The sequence below is a fragment of the Amborella trichopoda genome, chromosome 7, assembly GCF_054954075.1.
Source record: "Amborella trichopoda isolate Santa Cruz 75 chromosome 7, AtrichopodaSantaCruz75HAP2 v2.0, whole genome shotgun sequence".
NCBI lineage: Eukaryota > Viridiplantae > Streptophyta > Magnoliopsida > Amborellales > Amborellaceae > Amborella > Amborella trichopoda.
Genome location: NC_142342.1, coordinates 7,617,953 through 7,636,354, shown reverse-complemented (window position 1 = coordinate 7,636,354; position 18,402 = coordinate 7,617,953). Strand labels below are relative to the sequence as shown.

Below are 18,402 nucleotides of genomic sequence, written 5' to 3'. Positions count from 1 at the left end.
TCCAAAAATTATAAATAAAATATCTAGGGATTCATAAAAATTCAAATAATAATCTTAAAATAATTTTCATCATAAAACAAACACAATTAAATTAATTTAATGAGAAAATGATCATATGGTTCAAGAATCAACAATCATGAGGCACTCCACCTTCAACTGTGAACTACAGACCACACTTGCTTTATCAGACCGACCCAGTGTTTTCCATGACCCACAGTCCAAGCAGGAGCTCATTAGCGGGTCACCAAAGTCCGACCGATGAGCCAAAAGATCGCAATCTCAGTTTGTAGAATTCAGGTCATCCCCTAAAAACGAGTCAATGTTACCTAAACCTGATGCGACCATAACTCCTATGGTGCATAGGGGTATCTCTCATACATGCATACGCTTCACCCTAAAAAGTGAATTTCTGGCTTTCTCGAACGATCTATCGATATACATGCCGTGTGATGACACATGGATAAGGTTTTGGACCCCGTCTCTGTAGGCCACCATCACACACAAAAATCGCAGTCTCTCATCTCACTCATCCAGGCATATTCTCCGACCTCATCAAGAACTAACCCATTAGAACCCTTCTCGATTTGTTCTTTATGCACAGGTAGCATGGGTTTTTTCCAACCGACTGACTTAGATCGTCAAGCACAGTCCGGTATCTGCAAACATCGTTTGTTTAGTATGATCCACGAGGGAACACACTCCCACTGAATTCATGTTTCACTATATCATTTCATTTTACAAGCACTCATAAGGCCTTTAAAAACCACATAAACCCAATATTTCCCATTTGGCCTTACATTATCTCTCACTTTTTCTCATTCCCATCCCTCTCTCTCCCAATTACAATCTCTCTCAAGCATTTTTACTTATTCTCTCAATACATTAATCATGGCTTTCGCCATCAATCTTTTCACAAAAAAATTTATAAAGACAACACATTTTTCTCTTTGCTGCTCGAATCTCATCTAAAAAATAGTCGTAACTCATCTTTCATATCGCATCGTGAATCATAGACCTATTGTTGCAAAAGACCATCACGTATCCTTATCGTATGGGGTTATATATTCATGGGTTCAAAAGAGTTCTTCAAATAAGCTGATCCCTTTTGTAGCCATACAACCAGCACCAAACATTTGGGTTCTATGGGTTAACATTATAGTCTGTTGTTCCATTTGACATGTCAAATACTAACAGGTGCTCCCACTGAGATGCCTAATTTATTTGGATCTCGATCTTTCTCAATCTCATCTCATTTCTCAGGTGATAAAAACATGGTTTTATATGCTTGAAATTATTATGGAATCGTGACTCCTTTGATAGACATATCGTTACCAAGCTGTCGCAAAAAATTCTTACTGCCTCACAACGCACGAGGTGAAAGTCAAGTTGATTAATATATTTTTTAATCCATACGACCTCCTCGATCACCAAATAACACGCCGCGTACTCTGCCTTCATGGTGGACAATTTCGTCACATCCTATTTATTTGATTTCCAAAAAAATGCACCCCCTCCAAACATGAACACATATCTAGATGTAGACTTCGTATCATCTATATCTGTGAGATAGTTTGCACTTGTATATCTGAAAATCCAAGCAGCTAAAAAACGTGAGACTGTAGCAACTCCCACTGAATTATTGCACATACAACATATACATTTTCAACATTCTTATGAATATATCATGAGGTAGCATATCAAATTTCCTACAATATATAATTCAATATCCGTTAGTTTTACAATATGCAAAAACCTTCATGAACAACAAAGATTTAACCACACTAAACATCTTGGTAGTAAATTCATACAAACTAAATTATCTAATCAACACAATATGTGTCAAGAAAACACAACATGATGGCGTTCCTACAACATTCTTTATGGATCAAAATCTTAGGTAATCGATGATTCTAAATAACTAGAAACATAAGTCAATGCATATAGATATTTAAAAAACAATAGCGCATGATAGTTTTTCTCCCACTTTTATAAATACCTTCAAGACAAAATGTGTCAAATTGGATCACTTAAGATGTGTCACGAAATATTGAACTTTTGAATTTAATAACTGACTAAACTCCTTGATACCAAATGTACAGGGTCTCTTGTATACTTTTCCAAAAAGACATTCACAGATGCTATATTTCCAAACAAGAATATAATAACCATCCAAAAGAAGAGCAAGCCTTTCTCTCTCTACAACACAAGCAAGCCTCTCTCTCTCTCTAAAACACACAAAACACGCACACACGATGTCTTTGATCTTAACAGCACAAGCAGTGGGTTTCCAAATGTCACCATACAATAGTTGCTTGGATACTAATTGTTTTAGTACTTAGGGGGCTTGGACATGACGGGTAAGGTGTTGACAATTGCACCACTAAGTCTTGAGTTTGATTCCTAGAGCTGAAATACCCAAGATGAAAGTACAGAATTGAGCAGCAACATAGTGCTGGGCAATATCTGTAACATCTTGGGATTGAGATTTTGCAGTGCCTCTGTAAACCTGCATATTACAACCCTGCAAACTTGATCATCCAAACAATTAAGTACAAATAATAAGGGAGAAAGGAGAGCTGGATATAAGTGCAGTCTCCCCATCTGAATCAGCTAGAAAAGGGACAGGTGCCAAAAAAGGAAAAAGTTTATATAAGGATGCAACCTTATAATGTAGAACTACGGATGCACCTCAAAAATCCATCAGAAAAGGTAGTTTTAATGTTGAAAAACCCTTTGAATGATCATCTCGACATCGAGATGTATGACCATGAAAAATAAAAAGATTTTAAGTCTTAGAAATAGTGCATTTTACAGCATATTATCTACACCGTCCATTTTCAAGATTTTTATATGTTTATAGATCTACTTGATTTTAACCATTTTTTAAATTTAAAATTTTATAATTAAATTTAAAAATAGATTTTAAGATGATCCTAATAACATTTTACATCAAAATTATATACCATGATAAAATTTGAAGGTGTACCATACCTCTACAGCTACGGATGCATCCGTATGCCAACTTCACCCGCCCATAAAAGCTAGTGAAGTTCTTTTGAGGTGCAAATAGGATCAGTTCAGCCACTTCCCTGCAAACAAAACAAAAAAAATGTCATGCAAAGTGAGCAGGCAGATATGCAAGGAGACAAAATAGATGAAAGCCACTGCTAGTCATTCTCAATACGAATAGAACAATAGCATATAGATGGGCAATCTTTCTTCCAACAGTGGGCAATCTTTCTTCCAACAAAATGTCAACTTATACTGCTACATCACACTTAGATTCGCGATTAAGAACGTGGATGAAAGAACATTGAACACCATATAGATGCAGCAGCAAAAACCATCTCAAAGTGAAAGTCACAGATCATAAGCTGACAGAGCAAGGGAACTTTTTCAGTGAATACTGAACAGCCTTGTGAGCAAAGGGATGCTTTTTTCACCTGAGCTTAAACTGTCACTCTTGCTGCAAGGGAAAAAGTACGTATCGCCCATAAAAAAAATAATAAGAACAGAAAAAGGAAGATTCAGATGCATATTAGTCGTAAGATTATACATCACTCTGAGACCTAAAGCAAACCTGAGACTGTTCAGAGGAGTCCACGCCATCATAAGCCATATCAGCAGCAACTGCATTAAATGAAACTCAAAATGACATGGTCAATCATGGCAACAATGTTCACCTTTTCCAAACAAAGGATAATGAAATAGAAATATGTAGAAAAATAGTTTCTCATTCCCAGCACTGTAATCCAAAGCATTACAAATGTTCATTCTTATAACTTAAGTGATTCTATAAAATAATTTTCTATAAATTTTCCCTAAAGACTAAACAAAAATTGTGATTTTTTTACTAGCAAGACACATCAACGACCAGAAATTCACGAGTCATGAGCCCAAAAACTCCAGAATTTGCCGAATAAAGCAAACACCTCCTCGTAGGAATAATGGCCCATGCAAACATTTTACCTTCGCATTGAAAATATTATCCTACCCTTTCTATCGAAATTTACTAATAAAACAATAACTAAAACAACGATGTGGCCAAGCCTGCATATGTAGAAATGCGGGACTCTTAATAAATCTATTTTTTACATGGATTTTTGGACTTGTAATCTCCATGGATTTTTGGACTTAATTCTTAAGGAGATGTAATCTCTAATATGGAGATCATGAATTTAAAAACTAGAAATAATAATTCTAGTAATAAAACATTTGGACAGTTAGTTTCCATTGTTTTCAGATGAAACACCTACTTCAATCCATCTTTACGATGGATGCTTTACATTGTTTGGATAGCATATGTAGTCATGCAGTCCAGCCCACATGAAGCAATTTTCCATAAAACAATAATACAGTTTATCAAATTTTATTTTCATTTCTCAAATATGAAATATGGTGAGAGCTGGAAGCATGGTCCGACGTTGTCCTGGAATTATTGAGCTCTTCGCTGCCATTGCTGGTTACAAAACTCCCCTCCGAACCCTCTCCTTGAGAGGATCTCAAAATAGGGTACTCAATGAATTCCACTGCACCTGATACCTATCATCATGATCGCAAGCAGCCATGATGATAAGAATTGGAATTGGAAAGCCCAAGGAGGCAAGGAAAGACTAAAGAATCAAAATGAAATGCAACAGCTTTCACGCTAGCCATAGCTTCTTGCTTTCGAGCTGTAGTTTGTTGACGTTGCAATGCCCTCTAGAGCGATTTGATGTTGCTTGCACTCACTCCTTAGGTTGCTACGAGCAAGTGGATTCAATTAGCAAGCTATCATTGTTGCTCATTGCTAGAGTGCTATCCCGGGTTCCTTAAAGCAAACTAAGCCAACTACTATACTATACTAAAGGCTACTTTTAGCTTCTATAGTGGCCCTTCCACTTTGGTGTAAGGTGTAGTTTTAGTATTTGTACTACATAAACATAAGCTTTGAACAAAGGCAAGCATCTTATATTTATATATAGGAAAATGCTGAGATTAGCCCACTAGTTCATATGAACATATAAGCCTAACAGCCTAGATTGAATCTGGATCGATCTGACGGTCACGACCTCATTTCGTATTTTAGTTTTAATTTTTTTTTTTTTTACGAATCCAAATAATTTGAAATGTTAAGCGTGACTTCTTCTCTTTAAAGTGCGCCTAATAAAAATATTTTCAAAAAATTTCGTAAAAAATAAATTGACCAAAATACCCCTAAAACGTATCAGGGGTATTTTGATCTATTTATTTCTTCCAAATTATTTTATTGAAATTTTTATTTGATTCTCATATTTTGAAGAAGACATGCCTAAAATTTCAAATTATTTGGATTCGTAAAAAAAAAATTCAAATTCAAATACAAAATGAAGTCATAACCTTTAGAACAACCCAAATTCAATTTGGGCCCTTGGGCTCATATGTTCATATGAGTTAGTGGGCTAATCCCAATATTTTTCATATATATATATATATATATATATATATATATATATAAAATAAAAGATGCACTTAAAAACTCCAATGGAAAAAGTTGTTTTAATGTCGAAAAACCCTCTAATTGATCATCTCGATTACGAGATACATGATTATGAAAAAAAAAAAATTTAATCCCAAAAATCGTGCATCTTGCAACACATTATCTGTACCGTCCATTTTCAAGATTTTCATATGTTTATAGATTTACTTGATTTTAACCATTTATGGAGTAAGAGTTTTATAATTAGATGTGAAAATAGATTTTCATATAATCATAAAAAAAATTTACACCAAGCCTAATAAAATTCGGAAGTGCGCCTTAGTTGGATTGTTTAAGTTGCAACCTTATAGAAACCACACCCATTCTAAATAAACCAAGGATCTATCCCAAAAAATAATCCGTAATTAGTACGTAAAGGTTTTCTTTTTCACGAAAATAATGCTGATGTGGCATCACCTTCTGTCTCTAAAACTCTCCCAACTTATAAGAGCTATTTCTATCTTCTCCATCTCTAAGCCATTCTCTCTATCTGATTTCTTGGTATTTTTCGTTCTTCCTCTCCTTTCTTGGTTCTTTTCTCTCTAGAATCTCTCTCCAAATCTTTCTTTCTTGGTTCTCTCTCTCTAAAATCTTTCTCTATCTAAATCTTTCCCTCTATCTGCATTATTAATCTCTCTCTCTCTCTAAATCTTTTTATCTGCGTTCCTTTCTTGGTTCTTGCTCTATAAAATCTTTCAATCTCTAAAGGTCTCTCACTCTTATCTGCGTTTTTTCTTGGTTCTTTCTCTCTCTAAAGCTCTCTCTCTCTGCGTTTTTTCTTGGATCATCAGTTTGGTGGGTGAGGTGAGAATGCCCAGGGGAATAGGAGAACGAGGTACACTCTTTCTCTCTCTAAGATTTTGAATAACATTAACCAAGTAGAATTGCTGTCTCTCTCTAAGGAAGAGTTAGTTATCTGCAAATTTTTGAAAACCATGAAGTTTTTTATTTCCCTGTTGAATATTTTTGTATCCTTGTTGAAGCCTTCTGTACTGATTTAAAAATGCTCTCTTAGGAAATTTAAGAATGTATCCACTGTTAAACAGAAAAAACTAATTATTACAAATGCTCTCCTTTGATGAGATATTAAACAGAAAGTCAGGAACAAAGAAAATATAACATTCAGAATTTTCAGAGTTTCCAAGAACGTGTTCTAATAATAAAAGTTCAATTTTTGAAAATCTTTAAAGTTTTTTATTTCCCTGTTGAATTTTTAATATCCATGTTGAAACCTTCTGTACTGATTATTAAAAATGCTCTCTCAGGTGATTTAAAAAAGCATTAACTGCTTAAAGCATTTTAAATAAAACTAAATAATTATTAAAAAAATACTCTCCTTTGATGAGATGTCAAACAGAAAGTCAGGAACAAAGATAATATATCATTCAGAATTTTCAGAGTTTCCAAGAATGTGTTCAAATAAAAAAAGTCAATTTTTTTAAAAACATGTAAGTTTTTTATTTCCCTGTTGAACTAATATCCCAGTAGAAACCTTCTGTACTGACTATTAAAAGTGCTCTCTCAGGTGATTTAAAAATATTTTAAGACCATTCGTAAAAATATATTTAGCGCTGCAAGCGTTTTAAATAAAAAATAAAAAATTATTAAACAATGCTATCTATTGATGAGAAGTCAAACAGAAAGTCAGGAACAAAGAAAATATATCATTCAGAATTTTCAAAGTTTCCAAGAATGTGTTCTAATAATAGAAGTTAAACTTTTCAAAAAAATGTAAGTTTTTTATTTCCCTATTGAATTTTTAATATCCCCGTTGAAACCGTCTGTACCGATTATTAAAAATGCTCTCTCAGGTGATTTAAAAATATATTAAGCGCTGCAAGCATTTTAAATAAAAAGTAAATAATTATTAAAAAATTATCTTTTTTTATGAGATATTAAACAGAAAGTCAGGAACAGCGAAAATTTATCATTCAGAATTTTCAAAGTTTCCAAGAAAGTGCATTAGTAATAAAAGTTGCAAATATATGTCACCCACCCCTACATAAGATATGGTGTTAAGGAATCTCTCAATTTCACTAACAAATAAAGATTGCAATATTCTACTAATTGAAAAAAAAAAAAAAAAAAAAAACAAAAAAAAGAAGAAAAAAAACGAGACATATAATTAGTCATGAAATGTATTTTTTTTTTTCTATATTCGTCATGAAATGTAGGTTGGTATGAGGACTTATAATTGTTGTCCATTCTTACAGCTATGACTATGCCATTTTGCAACCTACATGAACTCAATATTTCCAATACAAATATCACATTGTACTTCACCTCTCTTCCTCCCCCAAATGACCTACAACCCTTCAAGATGAGAGTGTCATCACTGAGACCCTGGAACATGAGAACTCGGCCCTAGAACATGAGAAATTAGATTCAGAGTACGTGAGAAATTGGATTCAGAATATGAAAGGCGGACTGAAGTAGATATCATCTCTACCGTACAGAAATTCTCGACCCTGGACCATGCGATTTCGCATATTTTCGAAAAACTAGAGTCATGTGGCCTACTCCACGAAACATTTATAGCATCACTGCCCTAGTAGCAGCTCATACATTTGGGGCTGCTAAAGCCCTTGGTGCTACGGGTGGTGGAGACTACCAAGAGCGCATGTGGTCGAGTAATATTAGTTTTTGAAGGAGACCTCGAACCCGAACAAGTCAAACTCAATTTGTAAAGAAGAATTTGAGGAAATGAACAAAGCCTCGATTGAGGATGTAGATATTTACGAGGCAGAGGACGATGATGAGGACATAGAGATTCAGGAGGCAGGTGAGATGGTGGGGATCTCGAGATTTTAGAAGAAGAGGATGAAGTGAATCATGGGGCAGGTGAGGATGGTGAGCATTTCGAGATTTCAAACGTGCTGAGCGGATGGAGATGAGGATTATGACGTTCGGGGGGCCGATGAGGATGACGGAGTTGTAGTGATTCACGGGGTAAGTGAGGATGATGAAGATGATATCCCTGGAGAGGATGACGGGGTTGTAGTGATTCACGAAGTAAGTGAGGATGAGATTTCAAACGATAATGAGGGTATGCGGATTTGGGAGGGAGATGAGGATTATGACATTTGGGAGGCAGATGATATCCCTACAACAACACCAGCTGCAGACGATATCCCTACAACACCAGCTGCGTACGAAGTTAACTCCTTGATGCGGGTGAAGAAAAGAGATGAAGAAGGCTACAACTGCATTATTTGTATGTCGGAGCTTAGTGTAAATGATGACGACTTAAGGGAGATGCCCTGTGTGGCCATTTCTACCACGAAGAATGTAGATTCAAATGGCTTGAGGAAAGAGATTCATGCCCGGTGCACAGGCATCGACTGTCGACGGAATAAATTGCATTTTCGTTTTTCTCCTCGCACATAATCATCCATTACTTATATGGAGATAAATGTATATAACTCTATCAATGAAATTGAGATCTTATTGTGCTTGCGTATTAGAAGTTGTGGGTTTGGACAGTCTACGGTTAATCAGTTTGCTTGTAACTGTTCAGTATTCATTCTAAATGATGTTTTGGTCTATGTGATCATAAATTCATAACAAGGCCTATTTAGTCATAATCTAAAACCAGAAGCTCACATTAACAGCACAAAAATGCATAGTATCACCATAGCAAGGTTGACACTTAGAAAAACTCGTTGATACCAAAAACCTTTTTGAAGTTTAAACATCTTGAGTAATATTAACTAGGAAATATCGGAGACAAAAGCACCAGCTACTGCCAGCCACTTTTCAGTCATGCCCCTGGTTCCTTACACTTGCCTTAACCGACCGTAGCCAGACTAAAGGTGGACATAGTTTTGTCTATCAGTGGGTAAGGGAACGAGCAAAACCTCATATTGTGCAAAAGAAAGGGACTACCTGAAGATACACATGAAATTGAGGAACATGGTACCTGAAGGAAATACGGTCCCAGACCATGAGCACAGCCACACAATCAGATGTCAAGCTGGAACAGCAAAAGGAGCATCAACCCAACTTCGGTCAGATCATGATTTCTGGTCGATCGTCCTATAAGCTCCAAAATGAACCAATACAACACGAGAGAGCAAGAGATTGTGCCATTTGGGCCAGGTCTATGGGCAGCAGACGAAGAGAGAGACAAGAACATCGATGTGAAAAGAAAGGGAAAGCAACAAAATCAGATTCATAATGTCTACATGCATCCGTATATTATAGCATATTATAATGAAGTATAGCATACCTTACTCCAAAAGCGATCCAAATTCTGGTCCCTCCAATTAACCATGTAGACCAACAATTATGGGGCCCACTGGCACATTCGCCTCAGCAAAGTTAGATCCATCTGTTCATTATTGAAATAGATAGTGGATTCCACTGTAGCATACTAATCGATTGGATCATGGTACACTAATTAAAAAGCATTTACCTGGGCAGATTACAGTTCAGACTTCTCAAGAACACAGCTTCATGTTCAAAGCCAGAAATTGAAGCATTTCTTTTGTTCCTCACATCTCCCATGCCAGCAGTAAGCGTCTTTTCAAAATCCCATTTCACTATTTGAAACACACGGCGGAGTGCTGCAATACAAACTTTAACTTTTCATATGTATCAGTTGGAATGGGATGTCATCTGTAGAGATGGATATCAGATACTAATTTTCATTAATAAATAATCTTGATGATGCTAAAAGGGCGCATTTTGGGACCTATTTTTTACAAGTCTGGAAATGTTATTTATTTTTACATGAAAAGGTTGGACAACCTGTTGGATCATTTTCATCAAAACTCAACAAAATAGCTCGATCTTCACAGCTCTACTCTTTTTGATGAAGCAAAAATACAAGACTTATGTGATCTATATTTTAAATGCAAGTTAATATGACAATTCATTTCTCTTATAATCACAAAGTAATTTCATTAGATACCTGAATGAAAAATGCATCCTTCTGAGCTGCAGTGCATTCCAACCTGCAAAAGAGTACATGCGCCTTTAGTCCACACACAATAACAAAAATGACATCTAGAGCAGAGGAAACATTTTAATATCCTCTGAAAATACAAGAAAAGTAAAAAGCGAGGTTTGCAAATAATACTCACAAAGCTTAACTGCAGAACAGGTTTGTAGAATGGAAAGCAACAAAAAAGAATGGAGAGAACCAAAACAAGGCAATTAATCAGTGGCCATTCTAGAGTGAGAACTTGGTAATCATTTGGACAAGTTTAATTCAACATCCTTGAGCAAAGGACGACAAGACCATGATGAGTGTTAACTCAGATGCATCTTATGAGGATCGTCTTCATTTTGTATAAAACCTTATGTTACACACATTTTTTATCACTGAAACACAGTTAACAATAAAAAAATAAAAAAAAAATGAAATAGAAGGTCAACTCTATGATAGATTTTTAGCCTTTTATTTTTATTTTTAATTTAAAAATTTTATTATCACGAATTTCGATGTCAGCTTTATTATTATAAGATGAATTAAATAGAAATTATAAAAAAATATTTTTAACCAGAAAATATTGATCAAAACGTATTTAAGGTTATTTTTTAATTTAAAAATGTTTAATTATATTGATTCAGTTCTCTTTATAAAAATGAATTTCTATCAAAAATTTCAGATAAATATAATATTTTAATAAAATAAAAATAAAATGGGCAATGAATTTTGGCCATTAATTAATGGCCATGTGAGACGTTGGAGATATGCATGCTTATGCATGTCTGAATGATAATGGCGGCTCACTTACGTTAAATCAATATAGGCCAAAGATCGTAGCCATACATGTGGTCAGGATACCAAGAGAGTGTGTATGTGTCCATGAGTGTGTATGTGTTTTGTATGATTTGGGCCCAGCCCAATATATACAAAGTGAACCAATTGATTATACAACTATTCTTGTCTATATTCCTATAACATAAGGGAAAAAGTTTCTATGCTTCTCCTACATCCAGCTGTCCAATTTAGATCAAGTGATCTACTAAGTATTTAATCTTAGATTCAACATCTCAGAGTATTTTATTTTTAATTTTTTTTATACCAACTATATGAATATTTGGTACGTGACATCACCTCAATAGGGCACACCTAAACAAAATATTAAAAATAATATTTTTGATAAAATACAATGATAAAATATACCCCTGAAATTTTAAAGGGTATTTTAGTCATTTTATTTTATTGAGAATGTATTTTTCTATATTTTTTGTGGGTGAGTATTGAACAACCAAAATTTGGTGTAAAAATGTTTTTGTATAAAAAAATTAAAAATAAAATAATATAGAGGGTGATATTGTGATTGGGGTAATCTAAGCTGTCCATTTAGAATGGAACATTGGATAGGGAAAATATAGAAGTCTTATGCTGTAGGGGAAGCATAGAAAGCTTGCCCTAATTTAACTAGGGTCATTAATAGGCTGGGGTCGGGCAGGTCTAGCCCTAGCCTGAGCCCCAACCTAAATCTATACAAGGTAGGCCCTTGCCCGGCCCCAAACTATTTGGGCTTTCCAGGCCCTGCTTTGCCACACTAACAACCCTAAAAACAAGGACAAAGTTTCTATAAGTCCATGTAGAAATGAGTCCCCTCTTAAAAATCTATTTTTGAGACGGATATTTGGACCTAATTTTAAGGGACATATAATCTCTAACATGGAGATCATGAATATGAGAAAATAAATTAAATTTTAAAATTAAAACTAATAATTTCATGAATAAAATATTTAGACCCTTAATTTCAATTATTTTTAGATTGACCATTCATTTGTATCCATCTTTAAAATGGACGCTTTATACCTCAGAGATGCAAATATACAAATATGTCCCCCGAATCATGGAACAATTTTCCTAAATACAATAGGTCGGCAAGGAGGCATAAACATCAAACTTCCAAAAGTACTTTCCCAATTTTTTAGGAAAGCTTAACTTAATTATGGTGTAGGAATCAACTTAGAGAAATTGGCTCACACTCGGGACTAGCCATGGCCATGTCCATGCCAAGTTACTCAAGTAAGTCCTAGTGGACTTGTCTGAATCCTGCACAAGCCCAAAAATACTAAAAAATTGTTAAAACAAATATGAAAAGATGGCAACAATAATTACAAATCAATAAAACTAATAGACTGGTTATGCGCATTATGTAGGATGGTAAACAATATATCAAAAAATGGAATATGGAAAAACTTTGATATAAAGCATGACACAATTCAAAAAATAAAAAAGAAAAAAAATAAAAAAATAGAGCATATAATAATAAAAGTTCATAAATTATCATTAAAATATTCAAAAATTACGTAAAGTTACATTTGTACATAATTTCTTGATAAGGTTGAAACCTTAAACAATCCATTTAAGGTGCACCTCCAAACTTTATCCTAAGATACAATTTTGGTAACGAAAATTCTTACGACAGTGTGAGAATCTACTTTTATCTCTGGTGACAAAGTCTTAAAATCCAAAAATGGGTCAAATTAAGCAAATCTATAAACGCAAGAAAATTTTGAATATGGACAATCCAGATAATGAATTAGATGTTTTTCCAACATCAAAACAATCGTTCTTTTGGGAATTTTAGAGTTGCACCTTAATTTTACATTTTAAGTTGTCAACCTTATATAATTTTTTTTAAAAAAAGCCATATAACTTTCATGATTCCTTTTATATACGATTTTGTACATAGAACTAACCTCGGTGGTTGTCGAGATTGAGTTAGTAAATCAAAATATAGTCTTAAATCACTTGTAGGAATGGCCCATTCAAACATTTTTCCTTCCCGTTGAAAAGAATATCCAACCCTTTCTATCGAAATTTACTAATGAAACAATAAATAAAACAAGGACCTGGTTTCTATGCAGCGAAGCCCGCATATGTAGAAATGCGGGCCTATTAATAAATCTATTTTTTACATGGATTTTTGGACTTAATTTCTAAGGACATGTAATCTCTACTATGGAGATCATGAATTTAAAAACTAGAAATAATAATTCTAGTAAGAAAACATTTGGACCGTTAGTTTCCATTGTTTTTAGATGAAAAACCTACTTCAATCCATCTTTACGATGGATGCTTTACATGTTTTGGATCGCACATGTAGTCAGGCGGTCCAGCCCGCATGAAACAATTTTCCATAATACAATAATAAAGTTTATCAAATTTTATTTTCATTTCTCAAATATGAAATACAGTGAGAGCTGGAAGCACGGTCCGACATTGTCCCGGAATTATTGAGCTCTTCGCTGCCATTGCTGGTTACAAAACTCCCCTCCGGACCCTCTCCATAAGAGGATCTAAAAATAGGGAACTCAATGAATTCCACTGCACCTGATCCCTATCATTGTGATCGCAAGCAGCCACGATGATAAGAATTGGAATTGGAAAGCCCAAGGAGGCAAGGAAAGACTAAAGAATCAAAATGAAGCGCTTCTTGCTTTTGAGCTATAGTTTGTTTGGCGTTTTGCTCTTGCAATGCTCTCTAGAGCGATTTGATGGTGCTTGACACTCGCTCCTTAGGTTGCTACAAGCAAGTGGAAGCAATTAGCAAGCTATCACTGTTTGCTCATTGCTAGAGTGGATGCAATTAGCAAGCTATCACTGTTGCTCATTGCTAGAGTGCTATCTCGGGTTCCTTAAAGCAAACTAAGCCGACTACTATACTATACTATACTTTACTATACTATAGGCTACTTCGGAATAAGGTGTAGTTTTAGTATTTGTACTACATAAACATAAGCTTCGAACAGAGACAAGCATTATATATATATATATATATATATATAGAAGATGCTAGGGTGAACCCACTAGCTCATAGAATAGTATAAACCCAATGGCCTAGATTGAATCTGAGCCAATTTGATGGCCGAGAGTGTTTGAATTTTAGTTTTTTTTTCTACAAATCCAAATCACTTGAAATTTTAGGTGAATGTTATTCTCATCAAGCCGCATCTAATAAAAATATATTCCGCAAAATTAAAAATGACCAAAATACGGCTAAAAATTTGCGGGGATATTTTGATCATTTTGTTTCATGTAAAATATTTTTTTTAATATTTTTCGAATATTTACCTAAAATTTCAAGTGATTTGGATTTGTAGAAAAAAATTAAAATTCAAGCACTATCGAGCATCTGTGATCGTTAAATCGACCCAGATTCAATTTGAGCCAATGGGCTCATTTTTTCTTGTGAGCCCATTGACTCACAGAAGCTTTTTCCTATATATATATATATATATATTATAAACCATTAAATAAAGTATTACAATAGATAAGATATCCAATTCCTAATAAAAAAGATTTATTAGATAGAGTAGCTAATGCTTGTATATTTTTTAAATTTGATATGAAGTCAAGATACTGGCAAATCCAAATCAAGAAAAAAGATAAATATAAAACAACATTTAATGTTCCATTCGGACAATTTGAATGGAATGTTATGCCTTTTGGATTAAAAAATGCTCCATCAGAATTCCAGAAAATAATGAATGATGTTTTCAATCCTTATTATAATTTTATGATTGTTTATATTGATGATGTTCTTATCTTTTCAGAATCCCTAGAAGACCATTTTAAACACATTAGTACGTTTCGACATGCAGTAATTCATGCAGGCTTAGTCGTTTCTGCTAAAAAGATAAACTTGTTCAAAACTAATATTAGATTTCTAAGACACAATATTCATCAAGGCACGATCATTCCCATCAACCGCTCAATTCAATTTGCTGATAAATTTCCAGATAAAATTTTAGACAAAAAAGAACTTCAAAGATTTTTAGATTGTTTAAACTATGTTATTGATTTCTATCAAGACCTTGCTATTGATGTCAAACCATTGCATGATCGTTTGAAAAAGAATCCTCCACCTTAGACAACTGTTTATACCAAGGCAGTACAAATAATTAAACAAAAAGTAAAATCTTTACCATGCCTTTCTCTTCCTAACCCTACTGCATTTAAAATAATTGAATGTGATGCTTCAGAATTGGGTTTAGGAGGAATCCTAAACCAACAAGTTGACAATCATGAACAACTCCTCGGGCATACTTCCAAGGCTTGGAATTCTACTCAACAAAATTATTCTACAGTGAAAAAAGAACTTCTTGCTATTGTTTATTGTGTAACAAAATTTCAAAGTGATATTCTTAATTAACGATTTCTTATTCGTACTGACTGCAAAGCCGCCAAAGATATTCTGCAAAAAGATGTTCAAAATCTTGTTTCCAAACAAATATTTGCTCGCTGACAAGCAATTCTCTTTGCTTTTGATTTCACTATTGAACATCTGCACGGTTCATCTAATTCCTTACCTGATTTTCTTACCCGTGAATTTTTGCAGGGGGGCCACACTGACGCCAACGACGACACACCCTTATCACTTGCACTACAGCTCTTTGAAGCTAATAAAAATAATACTCCTCCTGATTTATCCACTATAATGGGCACTCGCAGTAATTCTCATAGTGATAAACGCCCTCTTGATATAGTACCCGCATTAGTTGAGAGTCCACCCCTGGCCACTCTCTCACCATCAATTTCACCTGTACATCAAATAACCTACCCAAAACATAATACATCAACCCTAGCCTTTACACCAGCTCAATCGAGGCCGTCTCAAAGACCTAACCCAAATACTCCTCGTTCTACATTTACAGAAACAACCTTTCTCATGGATATAACCATTGAGGACCAACATGCTCATAAAGACCCTACCAAACTTGCTCCTATTTATTTAATCAATCATCTCAATCCCACAAACGTGGTTAAAACCTGAGAATATTATGAAGCCATACTAATGGAAACAGGGTCCGTCTCTGTGGTCCATTACTATCAACAAAATACAAGAGTTATTGCATACTCTAAAATGCAAATAAAAAAGCTTTTATCCTATGAGGAATGGGGTTGCAACCCCACCCAAAGAAAAAAATTAAATAATCCAGCTTTTTCCTATAAATATTATAAGTATGCAGAGTATATTGAGGCATGACATAAAATATTTTCCTATCAAAATCCAAACAATTCTCATAGTTGGTACATCCAATTTCGGATGCCTCTCCATGAACGTTTTCCTAGTTGGTTCAAAAACTGGTTTCTTATATGGGGTTCTACAAGTGCTATTTTACCTCCTGCTTTTAAGAAAGCACAGGAGCAATTTGAACTATTCAATAAGATTGATAGTAATATTGATACACACTTATATTTTGTCACTTTATATCAACTCCCATGGATTATGAAATGGGAATACTCTGTCTTTTAATAATACATCCGATTATACCTATATCCCTCACTTGAGAAAAACCATCTCTGTAAAATAGTGGGATATTTTCAACATGGATCCCACTACTATTGTGCCCAAAAGAATACCACCAGAGAAACCTATTTATAATCTCAATCCTTTTGCTTATAATACTACTACTGCCAACACTTCATTTGATTTCCCGACATATCTCAGAAATATGCTCCAAACCAACCCAAATGCCATTAAAGAAACTCTGGAACAACAAATGCGAGAAATATTTGCGGAAGCAGGCCGCAAGCCAGTCTCTTCAAACGAAACAGTTCAATCATCTCCTAATCGTGCTAATAGATATTTTCCTTTAAAAGAAACAGACCCGGATGAAGCAGACCCGGATGAAGAAGATGAAGAAGAAGACCCCAATGAGTTCAGCCAAAAACCATAAAGAAAACCCGATGATATGCTGAAAAAGTATGACCCCATAAGCCGGGTCTCACGGACATAAAGATTCTCAACCATCACATCAAATACTATACCAGGATACTCTTCGTACCAGATCACTGTGCCACCGACATAAAGGACAAACCAATCACTGTGCCACCGACATAAAAGACAAACCAAACACTGTGCTACCGACATGTCAAGACAAATATGTTACTATTACAGATGCTTCTTTAAGTCAGATCAAGCATCTTTCTTTTCTTTGTCTTTTCTTTCTTTCTTTTTCTTTAGTCTCATCCATGTCTCTTCGGCACTTTCTTTTGCCTAGTCACTCTCAGCCCAAGCATCCTCCTTCACTTATAAAAGGAGGCATACCTCCTCATTCTCAGCAGGTTTCGGAGCTTGCGCAAGTCTCTCTGCTCTCTCTCTCTCTTCTCCTCGCTTCAGTCTGGTCTTTTCTCATCAATCTTCACTTCTGCTCAACTGCTCCATCTCTGATGTCCTGACCTCACAGCTTACTCTATCAGCTTGAAATCATCTTATATTTCTCAAGACCTTTATCTTCCCTTTGCTTCATCATAACCAGGTTCTCTCTTATCCTCTTATTTGTATTTCTTTGTTTTATTATGTGCGACTGTAACTTCCATACACTCCCATCGTATTGTCTTCACACATGGAAGTTGCTCTCCAGTTATTGTATATGTAAACTGTAAGTGTTTGTTTATGCTTAATTCCGTCAAGTTTGTAATTCTGTACAAATTATGGGTTTTTTTAACAGTCTATATTTGATTTGGTATTATAATATAATGCAGTTTAAACTCATGTTCAGTATCAAATTAGGAAATCACACACACACATCGTGATTTGTCATTGATATTTCTGTTATCCCTTTTATTGTAATAATCTTATTTTGTTTAAATTATTATCATATTTTGCAAGAATTAATTAAATAAAATAGTATGATCTTTGCTTACTTGCTGGATTTTGATAGGAAAATATTTTATGTCATGCCTCAATATACTCTGCATACTTATAATATTTATAGGAAAAATTTGGATTATTTAATTTTTTTCCTTGAGTGGGGTTGCAACCCCACTCCTCATAGGATAAAAGCTTTTTTATTTGCATTTTAGAGTATGCAATAACTCTTGTATTTTGTTGATAGTAATGGACCACAGAGACGGACCCTGTTTCCATTAGTATGGCTTCATCGTATTCACGGGTCTTAACCCCGTTTGTGGGATTGAGATG

The 18,402-nt window shown here is 34.6% G+C and overlaps 1 protein-coding gene across 50 annotated transcripts in view; it reads right to left on the bottom strand.

The window, feature by feature from the left end:
• Positions 1-2,035: 2,035 nt before the first annotated feature.
• Positions 2,036-18,402, bottom strand: part of LOC110008094 (uncharacterized) — a 48,962-nt gene continuing 32,595 nt past the window's right edge. For 7 of the 50 annotated variants that reach the window (XM_020673465.2, XM_088872909.1, XM_088872888.1 and 4 more), the window contains 6 exons: positions 10,410-10,452; positions 9,912-10,062; positions 9,726-9,794; positions 9,417-9,597; positions 2,992-3,630; positions 2,036-2,506 (listed from right to left, as the gene is read on the bottom strand). In XM_020673465.2, coding sequence (XP_020529124.1) covers positions 9,459-9,597; positions 9,726-9,794; positions 9,912-10,062; positions 10,410-10,452 — 402 coding nt within the window. In that variant the 3' untranslated portion in view covers positions 2,036-2,506; positions 2,992-3,630; positions 9,417-9,458. Of the gene's footprint in view, positions 2,507-2,991; positions 3,631-9,416; positions 9,598-9,725; positions 9,828-9,911; positions 10,081-10,409; positions 10,453-18,402 lie in introns of all 50 variants that reach the window. The other 43 variants (XM_088872876.1, XM_088872912.1, XM_088872898.1 and 40 more) reach the window with 23 other exon arrangements.